Source organism: Pseudorca crassidens, chromosome 11, assembly GCF_039906515.1.
Source record: "Pseudorca crassidens isolate mPseCra1 chromosome 11, mPseCra1.hap1, whole genome shotgun sequence".
Classification (NCBI taxonomy): Eukaryota; Metazoa; Chordata; class Mammalia; order Artiodactyla; family Delphinidae; genus Pseudorca; species Pseudorca crassidens.
In genome coordinates, this window is record NC_090306.1 from 59,559,363 (window position 1) to 59,571,635 (window position 12,273).

The 12,273-nt window shown below is 41.5% G+C and overlaps 1 protein-coding gene across 1 annotated transcript in view; it reads left to right on the forward strand.

Moving 5' to 3' along the window:
• The window catches only part of MYRFL (myelin regulatory factor like), a 116,304-nt gene that overhangs the window by 53,250 nt on the left and 50,781 nt on the right, over nucleotides 1–12,273 (forward strand). The window contains exons 6-10 of the mRNA XM_067697334.1: nucleotides 2,099–2,249; nucleotides 5,834–6,029; nucleotides 8,001–8,077; nucleotides 9,227–9,337; nucleotides 11,472–11,562. Coding sequence (XP_067553435.1) covers nucleotides 2,099–2,249; nucleotides 5,834–6,029; nucleotides 8,001–8,077; nucleotides 9,227–9,337; nucleotides 11,472–11,562 — 626 coding nt within the window. The remainder of the gene's footprint in view (nucleotides 1–2,098; nucleotides 2,250–5,833; nucleotides 6,030–8,000; nucleotides 8,078–9,226; nucleotides 9,338–11,471; nucleotides 11,563–12,273) is intronic.

The following is a 12,273-nucleotide window of genomic DNA, read 5'->3' on the forward strand; positions in this document are numbered from 1 at the left end:
ACGTTAGACCATTTTCCTAATTGTGTAGCCAGTATATGTAGAGTTGTGATTCAAACCCAGTTCTGTCTGATTGCAAACTCCAAGCTCCTGAACTTCCTTTATCCTCTCTCCGCTGGAGGAGGGAGGAAGGAAAGATGGAAGAACTAGTTTCTCCCTTTCTCTGAACTTGGTGTAAGCAGGCAAACCATGGAAGGTTTTTTGTTTGTTTTTAAAAGCTTTTGAGCCAGGTAACTTTTGGAGGAGTGAGGGCATGAAGAGCTACTTGCATTGCTGACCTCCTGTATCCTTTTTATTTTATTTTGGCTGCGCCGGGTCTTAGTAGCCGCACGCAGGATCTTTTTTTAGTTGCGGCACGCGGGCTTCTTAGTTGTGGCATGCATGTGGGATCTAGTTCCCTGACCAGGGATTGAACCCGGGCCCCCTGCATTGGGAGCGCAGAATCTTACCCACTGGACCACCAGGGAAGTCCCTGACCTCCTGTATTCTTAGCTGGGAGAAAGTTTTTCAGGATTTTGAGAAAATCCTTTTCCAAAACGGTTGTTTACAAAACCCCCCAAACAGATGTTCTGCTTAGGTGACAGGAAATAGTGATACCCCAAGAAAAACACAATTTCTGTGACATTTGGGATCCAAAGTAACCTGAGGCAGCTCTGCTATTTACTTAAGTCCTCAATAAAAGTATAAAGAAAGCAAGCTAGGTGAGTGAAGGAAAAACCAGCCACATGCCCCTGCATTTTCCAAGCTATGGGCTAAGTGCACATGCTGTATAGAAGCTGGTGTCATATCCCGTGTTGTTGCTTACAGCCGACACCTGATCTTATGTACACACACTATTTCCCTTTCACTCCTGATATCAGGCATGAGTAAAGGTAGGGGAGCTCACAGAAAAGGGTAACAGCAAACATCCTAATGGAATTTACATAAACATCTGCGGTTGAATTGTACCATTTGGTACAATTAGACAAACTCAAATTAGACAAACAACTTGCAAGGATTATGCAAAAATAGTGGCTTGCACTTGTGAAATTGCTGTTATTGGACCATTTTTGAATACAAAAGTAGCAATTTCATATAGTTAATACTACCTTCTAACAAGATATTCTGTGTTACTTTATCTTGGTATGAGCTTTGAAAGTCCTTTCACTTGTATTATGATATTCTCTCTGCTTGTGTGATGTTGCAAGATGGGCAGGACACCTGTTTGAATTTCCATTTTGCCGTTGAGGGAATTAAGACACTAAGTGAATAAATAACTCATCTAAGTTCGAAAAGTAGAGAATCTTGGTGCCACAAGGGACCTATAATAGATTAGAGTGTATTGGTTGCAATTAACAAAAACAAAGAAAAAAAGGACAAAACCAAAAACAAAAAAACAAAACCCCTCAAACTGCCTTAAGCAAAAACAAAACAAACAAAAAATCAAAATGAGGGGCTTTACTGGCTCCTGTAACCCAAGATTTAGGAGTGGATCCGAGAACTCAAATCATGCCATCAGGACTGGGTGCCCTTCACTCTCAACTCTGCCTTCCGCTGTGCTGGCTTCATTCCCAGACAGGCTTTTCCCTCATGTCCCAAAATGGTGCCAGCAGCTCTTGGGGATGTGACTTATAGGTTCAAACCTCATGGAAAAGAATCAGCATCTTTGAACTCGTCTCCCCTAACATGCTGAGATCCACTTTGCTTGGATTGAATTAGGCCATGTGTCTACCTGGTGCAATTACTGATGCAAATAATGAATGCTGTAGTTTGACTGATCAATCCTGCGTCCCCTCCCCTTCTCAGGCTGGGAGTGGACTGCACCTGAATCACACAAACTGGGAGTGAGGAGACGCCAGGACAGAAATGGGGTAGACGGATACTGAGGGGAAAGTTTCTGACAAGTGCTTGCCATGGTACCTTAGAATCACTGACCCCAAGCTGCTCATTTTACAGATGAGGAAACAAGGCCAGCCACATGCCCCCTGCCCCCCAACACTTGTCCCTCCCCACACGGTCCCTCTGCCTCATACATGGCCTATGCATTAGCTCCATGCAGCTGTCGGTGAGTCTAGGAAAAACAGCCTCTGAGGAAAGATTTAATGCACTGATTTCTTTGCAGTGACAAGTAGGAGTCACAGCAGCGAAGTGCAAGACCACGACAGTGAGAGACAGAACATGATGCCTGTGGACCAGTGCTCTCCTGCTTTGAAGTGGCAGCCATACCGAAGCATTCCTTGGCATAGTTTATTCAACAGTCAATATGAAAAACTGTAAGTGGCCTTAGGAACCCTGTGCTTGGCCGGAGAATGAGGGGAGAAAGGCAGTGCTGACTCTCAAAACCAAAGCCAAGTATTTGAGCTTTGATGCCACCCCTGATCAAATGGGATGCATCAGCCAGAAAGTGTGTCTTACTCCTTATATTTTGCATTTTAACAATAAATAGTTGGTTTTCTGGCCTTCAGGAATCCAGACCTGTAATTCTAACTCATAATTTACCCACTAAATGATGGAGGAAGAGGGAATCTTTCTGAGATCACATGCCCAGTTTAAACTAAAAGCTGGAAAATGGAGATTTCCCAAATCATTAACATTTAATCCTGCAGTTAGTTAAAAATCCCATAGAATAGTTTTGGGGGGCCACATTAAATTGTTAGCTGCCCCAACATCTATGCTGCAAATCAGTATTGTCAATTTATTGTCAATGCGGCCTGCAGCGATCATAGTTGATGGTGGCTTTATATTAAGAGACTGAAATCAAACCATACAAAATATCCTTAAAGTGGAAAATTTTCATCCTATTCTTATGCCATTATAGTTTCGAGAAATAAATGTGGACTTATGCATTATTGCTCTTAAACATCCTTCAAGCCTTCTCTTTATTCCTTAGGGTATAATTTACCTACCCAACTCTTCTAGAATTTTCATTGATTACAAATGCCTTCTTGAAACACTGAAGCGTGTTAATGGTTAAAGAACAGGATTTTCAATTAATAAACATAATATGAAATGAGAAACGCTGGGCTACAAACTTGAGGGTCTTCAGGGTATTTTCCAAACTCAAATATAGCTTCATTAAGAGCAAAACGTATCACTAGGACTTTTATGTTGGATGAACTAGACAGAAGAAATCTTTTCCCTAAAATCTAAGGAGTTAAACAGACTTTGGGAGTTGGTATGTTTAATAGGAGACAAAAAGAAGCAAGTTGCTACTTGTTTCATTGAAATGTCACAACTTGTATCTTTGCCACTGTGTGCAATAGAAAAAGAAAGGAAGGATCCATAGATCTTGGTTTTGAGTCAGCCTTCATTTGATGATTTTTTGGCAGTTCTTCCATATTCTATCCTAAGTACGAGTACCAAGGTATGAAACTGTCACACATATGCACAGTATTTTAATTGAAGCCTATAATGCTTCCTAGTCTGTATGTATTTGAGTTGATCAAGTTTTCAAGGTAACATTTATCTCTCTTCTTACTTGAGTAGGTTTTTTAAGTTTATTTGGACAGCCAATCTATGCTCCACTGATCTGGAAAAAAAGGAGAACACAAGTAGTATCAACTCAAAGGTGTAGAGGCAGATTTATTTTGAAGGCTTAGCCGTAATTCACTTTTCTTAAGCAAAAAAGGAAGGCAATATTCTTCTGGATTAGAACTCAGGCCATCTTGAATTCACTACTCACATCATTGAGACAGAAAATCACTTGTCTCTTCTTAGATTATTATGTCTAACTTGTTACAAAAATATCATTTTCCTAAATAACCTAAAAGCAATAAAGTTAGGGGATTAAAATTTTATTACATCTTTTTTTGGGGGGAGTGATATTTACAACATGTGTTAAAAAGAGCTTTAAAAAGGCCAGTTTAGTTGACTTTATAATTAACTTTTGATATCAAAAACAGAATTGCTACTCTTAGGTAGGTAGAATAGTTTCTATAACCAGAGATTTGTGTTTAAGATTCAGAATACTCTTCAACTGTATGTGTTGATTCAGTTTCTGCTTACAGCTGTCCCTCAATTTCGGGCTAATGCTCATATATGAGCTGCAAATCTTACCTTGTTTCCTTAGAGTTTTTGACAGTGAAACATGGAAGATCACAGAAAGATATTTCCTTTTATTTTTCTCAACCAAGACAGTTCTTACTACCCTCTGTAGTAAAATGTATACAATTCAATCCATCCAGCCTTTCCACAAGCAAATTACAGATTAGTTCTAGAAACCTGAGTCAGTATGAAGTTCCCAGATGGCATAAGACATGTGGTCTTTATCAAATTCTTCATTCAGTGGTTTTTGCCTTTGCTGCTGGCGGGCACTGTGGTTGTCGGGCCTTTGATCAGCATCTTGAGGGTAATCAATGACCTAGTGAGTTGATCCATTGGTGAGGTGCTTAACTTGCAAAGAACACAAACACTCTTTTCCCAGGAGACCCATTCATATTTTCTGTCTCTGAAATTAGAGGAAAATTTAGAAACTATATGTTGTTCATTAAATGGCAGCCATCCAAATTGAGATCCCAGGAAGCAAAGATCCACAGAGTGACCGAGAGCTAGCAAAGCAGTTGAGTACTGCCCTCCTCTGTGTGTTATCTGAGGAAGGAGCTCCCTTCCTGAGGAACGTTTAGGAAACTTGATGCATTAAAAATCATCAAGAGGGCTTCCCTGGTGGCGCAGTGGTTGAGAATCTGCCTGCCAATGCAGGGGACACGGGTTCGAGCCCTGGTCTGGGAAGATCCCACATGCCACGGAGCAACTGGGCCCGTGAGCCACAATTGCTGAGTCTGCGCGTCTGGAGCCTGTGCTCCGCAACAAGAGAGACCGCGATAGTGAGAGGCCCATGCACCGCGATGAAGAGTGGCCCCCACTTGCCACAACTAGAGAAAGCCCTCGCACAGAAACGAAGACCCAACACAGCCATAAATAAATAAATAAATAAAATTAAAAAAAAAAAATCATCAAGATATGTTCCATATCTACAACATATATGGAAAAAATTACCAAAGGAGTTTTCAACTTCTGTATTTTCTTTTCTACTTGATAATGTTACCTGTTTAATAGGTTTTATTTTTACTAACATTTAAAAGTATTTAAATAAACATATAATACACAAAGCATTGCTATTGAAAATGATTTGATAAAACAAATAAAGCAAGAGTCTGATCAGCCACCCCACCATCATCCCATTTTTTTTTCTTGCAGAAGTAAACAGCATAGTAGGTATTCAGTGCTATTACCAGATCAGGAAGATAAAAAGGAAATGACCGTACTTTAGTGAAAACATGTAGTCTGTAGTCAGTAGTCTGACTGGCTCTGGTTACTCTGGTTTAAAGCTATTGCTGGTAGTTCTGACCAGTCTGCTTTTTTCATATGACTGCCAGGAGGCTGAACATTCATTCATCTGAGTGATATGCATTCATTCATTCGTTTGAGTGTGGTGTTGCTGATGAAATTAGAGATTTTTTTTTTAAGGAGGAAAGAGATGAATTCTATCCCAGATATTTCATATGTCTGATTAATGTACTAACTTCTCAACTTCTAGCCTCCTTCTTTCTATTGTACAGTGGAGTCAAATTAGAAGTCTAGGGAGCACAAAGGGAAAAGGCAGACTGAGGAAACAATGCTTCCATTTGGCAGGAATTGTGCTTCTTCCTCGTGAACATAAAAAGCTGGGAGAGCGCCAGCTGTACTCGGAAATACTATTTTCATTTCCTTGGTGAAAATTAACGAAATTGATTAAATATAGCAACAGGTACTTTCCACAATATATTTTCCTGAAATGGTTGTATAATTAATATTGTTCATGAAAGAAAATGTGTAGAAAATATTTGTAAAACCGGTTTCTTCCTTCCACTTTTCATAGACCTGATATAGGCTATCGAGTTGTTACAGACAAAGGATTTAATTTTTCACCAGCAGATGAAGCTTTTGTTTGCCAAAAGAAGAACCACTTTCAGATCACCATCCACATCCAAGTTTGGGGAAGCCCAAAATTTGTCAAAACCCAAATGGGTCCAAAGCCAATAGAAATGTTCTACTTGAAAGCTTTTGGGATTAAGGTAAGTCTTTTATTTAGTTCAGTTTAACTCAGCCAGCATTTACTAAGTGTTCCAGTTGTCTGTTGCTGCATAACAATCTATCCCCAAACTTGGCAACTGAAAATAATCAGTCATTGATTTGGGTCACATATCTGTAACTTGGTCAGGGCTTGGCTCTGACAGCTCATCTCTGCTCAGGAGTCATCAGCTGGGGCAGCTCATCTGGGCCTGGATCCAGTTTCCAAGATGGCTCACTCACATGTCTGTCAAGTCTGTGCTGGCCATCAGCCAGGAGCTCACAGGGGGCTGTAGCTGGGAGGCCTTGGCTCTCCTCCATGTAGATTTCTCTGTGGGACAGCTTGTGCTTCCTCACAGCATGGTGAATGGCTTCTAAGAATAAAGGCTTCAAGGCACAGGAAATGAAAGCTGCCAATTTCTTAAGCCTGGGCTCAGAATCTGGCAGAACCTCACTTCAAACTACAGTTTTAAAGTCTTTTAGTGTATAAATCTTGCACTTCTTTTGCTGAGTGTAATTGTTTTATTATTTTTGATGCTGGTGCATTTTCACATGCAGTAAGTTCATAGTTTTCACCGAAATCTCACAGAGGTCTCTAACTTAAAAAAGCCAAGCTAATCTAGTCAATGCCCCCCCTTTTCCAGTTTAACAGAGGGGAAAACCAGGCCCAGTAAAGTCACACAGTTCATCCAAAATATTAAATGATAGAGCTGGGATTAGAATGCAGGTAGGATGACTTCTGAGTGATCAACGAGTATTTATTACATTATTACCTGAGATCCAGCTCCTTAGGGTGAGGAACATCCATTACCTGCATATTTTTTTTCTGACCTGGGCTCAGGCACTGAGTCTCCCAAAGTGGGGCTTGACTGCTGAACACTCCAGCTGATCTTGCTCCAAACCAAACCAAAAGAAAACAACAGACAACAATGAAGTATATTTTTCTGAGTATGGAATTAATATGAGTCCATTGTGAACATTATGGAACATAATAGAAAAGTATGAAGAAGAGTAAAATTCATTCATATTTGAGATCCACCACTTGGTAGCCTAATTTTTCCTCATTGTTTTCTATTATTAAAATTACTCTCATATTAATAATATTATACTGTGAAAATGGCATTATATAATATCATTGAAGTCTATAAAATATTATTTACAAAGATGATATGGTTTTCCATTATATCGAGATACTACCATATTCCTGTATTATTGTAAATTTTGTTTATTTCCAATTTTTTATTGTCATTGATAAAACTGCAGTGAACATCCAGGTACATCCATCCTTGTATGAGGATAAATTCCAAAAGAGGGGTTGCACATCGGACATAGGATCGGTATTAAAAACACTTGATGTTGGTGGCCCAGTTGCTTTCCAGAAAGACTGTTACTATGCAAATACCTACAAACCATATATGATAGGGCAGATCTCACCAGGCCCTTGCCACTGTCTTCACTAATAACAAGAGTTTGTAGCAACTACTGAATAAATGTCATTCCTATATTTTATTTATTTTATTGTTTTTTGTTGTTTCTTCTTATTCGAATGCAAGCTCTGCAAGGGCTGGGATTTCTGTTAGTCTCGTCTTCTCATCTGTAATGCCTAGAGCAATGCCTGCTGCACAGCAGGTGCTCAACAAGTATTTATAAAATGAATGACTGACTGAATGAATGAGTACATGTATCCTTTGAGCTGCCTTGCTCCTGTGTTTTACTAGTCCACTCTATATTCCCTGTTTACCTGAAATCCTCTGTTGTCTTGTGTTTTCTTTGTTTAGTTCTACAGGTATTTGTTTCTTTTCTCACCAATAACGCACTGCTTTAAGGTGCCCTACATCCCTTCAGCGACTTGCCCCTCCTGCAAAGTGCCTAAATTGATGTCTTGGGAAACTTTAAGTATTTGAAAATTATTTACTAATGAACTTTTTAATTAATAAAGAAATTAATTATTAATTACTTTTTGTTGTTCTACGCAGGTAGAGGCCACCAATCAGATAATTGCTATTGAACAGTCCCAAGCAGATAGAAGCAAAAAGATTTTCAATCCTGTTAAGTAAGAATTTCTTTTCTGAATTCCCTTGTGAATGTTTTGGGAAGAAGGCCTATTGCCAAATTTATTTTGTTTATTTAAAATGAATTCTGCTGTAGGAACTAAATTAGTAATATGTTAATATTATGAACACATGCTTATCAACAAAAGTAGGTAAAACCATTGAAATAATCGCAAAAAAAGTCTTATAAAAAGCTCCACTTTAAGGTCATCATTATTTATATGATCATTTATTACTGACAACCTTGCTAACAACTTTGGTTCCTGGAGATAGATTATGATTAGATCTTTCTTTTAATTTTTCATTTAAATCAGCGTGAGGCTGATTGAATTGATTTCAAGGCTCTGGATCCATGCTGTGCTTACAATTCATTTTTTCTTGTTTTTTTTTTTTTAAGCAGTGTTGATAGATTGCCTAATGGGTTCCAAAATAGAAAGCATACAGGACTGGGATTATTCAAAACAATGTGGTGGTCCAAAGCAATATGGCAGTAAAGCAAGAGGTTGCCCTACAGAATGAATGGGATTTGCTTTTCGACTGATTTGGCTGGGATGATTTGACCCTGAGTCAATCCTATTTGGGGGAAGAAGATGGTCTTACAGCCTGGACAGGCCAGCGGGAGCTCAGCCTGAAGCTCAAGCAGGAGCCGCAGTACAGACAGCTCTGCTCTTGCCTGGTACATCTGGGTCTCCCTCGCTGTGAGGCTGTGTGCGCCCTTCCTTGGGAGCACGCTGCCTTCCACAGCCAGGTCAGGAGAGGGCAAATACGTGAAGGAGATGCGAAGGAGTTCATGAGGAGCCTAGAGGAACCGCTTCAGTCAGGAGGCGCGTGTTCTAGCAACTGTGGCACAGGTGAAACAGCTTTTTTCCTGTTGTCGCGGTCAAAGAACCCGTCTGTGGGAGCGTGCGACCCTTACGAGTCCGAAACTCCGGGCTTGAGCTGCTGCTGGATGAACGTTTCTAACTGTTCAAGAATTACTCCCTGGCAGCCATTCCTGACCAGGCTGTGGGTACTTTACTAAAAATCAGTGTCCTGCACAGTGTGATGAGAGCAGGGGACTGAACATACCTGAGAAGCTAAGAATGAGTCCGATATGGTCAAAGACTTTGTGTTCTCTTACAGTCTCTCGATATTTTTGTTGTTTGTTTTAGAATCGACCTGTTGGCCAACCAGGTAACCAAAGTAACGCTGGGCCGGTTACACTTCAGCGAAACCACGGCAAATAACATGAGAAAGAAGGGAAAGCCAAACCCTGACCAGAGGTACTGGCGTGGTGTGTATGCCTCAGGCTGGCTGGTTACGTTACCTGATGGCCCAGGGCCCTCCAGCAGCCCCTCTGATCCTGTTGGTCCTACCAGCCGGCAGGCCGGGCCTCCCTCAGTTGCTTCCCTCCCTTCTCTGACTCTTTCCGTTTGTTGACCCATCTCATTTACCCTTAGGCATCTTTCTTCTTCCATCCTCACTCCCCACAGTGCCTCCTCTCCTCCCAGCGCCTGGTCACCTTGTCTTGATTCTCTCCATGGTCCTCTAGAGGGACCATATGTTCATGTCTCAAGGCTGGCCGAGGGTTGAGGATTGACTGCATTTCTTGAGAATTCTGTGTACTGGCCACTAGTTTAATGACCCGAGCCCTGCAGCTCTGCTGTAGCATTTTTTTGAAAAGAAAATAAATTTGCATTAATGATTTATACCTGTGGTTCTCATAATGTGGTCCCAGGACTAGGAGAGATGGCATCACCTGGACACTTACTAGAAATTCAAGTTGTCAGGCCTCACTGAGAACCTACGGGATCAACAACTAGGGGTGGGGTCCAGCAATCTATATTTTAACAAGCTCCCAGTTGATTTGATGCATGCAAGTTTAAGAACCACTGGTTTTAGAACATAGGTTTTGGAGTTGGAGGGAATTGAGTTTGAATATTTCATACTGCCATTTACTAGCTGGGTGACCCTGAGCATGGAACTTAACCTCTCTGAGGTTTCCTATTCTGTAAAATGGGGACAATATCCATATTTTACTCCAATAAGGTTGTTTCGGGGTTCTAAATGAAATAATATAGATAAATTGCTTAGCCCAGTGCATGGCACATTTTGAGCACCCAGTAGATGATGGCTATCATCATCATCATCATAACAATTACTACTATTACTGACTTACTTTAGATAAAGGGGAGAACTCTTGCCCTCCAGGGATTAGAGACTTTAGAGTGTTACAGAAGTTGGTGAAGTGTTTTTTGGTTTTTTTTAATGCAGTTCTTAAAGCAAAAGCTTTTCTGATAGGGATAGTTTTTATTTTGACTTTCAAGAAATGGTCTAATAAGGACCTAACTGTATATAGCACAGGTAACTCTACTCAGTACGCTGTAATGACCTATATGGGAAAAGAATCTAAAAAAGAGTGGACATATGTGTATGTAGAACTGATTCACTTTGCTATACACCTGAAACTAACACAACATTGTAAATTAACTATACTCTGATAAAGTTTTTTTAAAAAATGCATCATGCTTTATAAAAAAACAAAAAGAAATAGTCTTATCTTAAAAATGTCTCATCAATGGTACACATGAAGAAGCAATTAAAATCACAGTGAGGGGCTTCCCTGGTGGTGCAATGGTTGAGAGTCCGCCTGCCGATGCAGGGGACACGGGTTTGTGCCCTGGTCTGGGAAGATCCCACATGCTGCGGAGCGGATGGGCCCGTGAGCCATGGCCGCTGAGCCTGCGCGTCCGGAGCCTGTGCTCTGCAATGGGAGAGGCCACAACAGTGAGAGGCCCGCGTAACGCAAAAAAAAAAAAAAAAAATCACAGTGAGGAAGGTTGCCTTGATAACAATCGGAAGGGAGGGTTCTGGTCTTTGACTAAAGTCATGGCCAGAGGATGTGAAAGGTGCAGTTTCCATGGCCAAGAGCAGATCAGGGCGGAAGGAGACTGTGTGGCTGGGCAAGCCCTGCTGGGTCACCATCCATTATGGCTAGGATGTGTGGCTTGGATGGCTCTGGACAAGGGGACCTGGAAGGTGGCTTTTTGTTGTGCAAGTGCGCGGCAGCAGTGCTGTGTTGAGGGCCCAGGAATGCAGTAGAGTAAGGTCTGCACCAGGCCAGCGCAGATGGGCTGAACCCAGGCCCCCAGCAGGATGTCCGCTCAGTGAAGGCTGCTTTGGGCCTGCAAAACAGCTCACACATCCCTCAAGCCGGGCAAAGGGCAGACCCAGAACAACAGCGAGTGAATCAACTCCTCTCTGGTTTCGCAGGAGGGGCAACTTAGAGCAGCTTTTTAAATACGCGAACCCATCTGGGTAAATTCACTCTCGATTAACTGTTGGGTGACATTCGATTGCACAAATTATGTCTCTGTTTCCTGATGTGTTGGCATTGGTCTGCTATTTCTGAACTAGATACTTCATGTTGGTGGTCGGACTGTATGCTGCTAACCAAGACCAGTTCTACCTGTTGTCTGCTCACGTCTCTGAACGGATCATTGTAAGGGTAAGCTCAGTTCTTTGACTTTTCTGGATCCCACCTGCTTTTTCACCTGTAAGTAGACTTTGCATATTCAGTGGAATGCATGAAGTATGCAGTTTCTCAATTGCCAATGATGACAAAGATAATGACAGCAGTAGCAGATACTGTTATTTGTAGTTTTTACGCAGTGGTTCTCGACCAGAACTTTTGTCTCCCAAGGGTCATTTGGCAACGTCTGCAAACATTTTCGGTTGTCACAGCTGGGGGTGCTACTGGCATCTAGTGGATAAAGGCCAGGGATGCTGCTCAACACCTTGTGATGCACAGGACAGTCTCCACAACAAGGAGTTATCCCTCCCCACACGTCAGTAGTGCTGCAGTTGAGAAAGTTTTTACAGTATGTTCTAGGCACTGGGCTAAATAATTTCTATATGACATCATTTTACATTGTTTCATTTTTACATCACATTCTTTATACCCAGAGAAGCCAAGGCTTAGGAGGAAGAGACAGTCATCCATGAGCACAAAGCTGATAAATGATGGAGCCCAGGTTATAACCCAGTTCCTCTGACCCCAAAGCCCACAGGGTAGGGAAAGAGGTAGGAAGGCATTCCATGCCCCAAAGTGATTGGTGACCCCAGGGACATCTGGGCCACTGCGCAGCACAGAGTAATGGCTCAGCACGTTTTGCTGAATGAATGATTGGTCACAGCTGTGGACGGGAGCTGTTGGCAG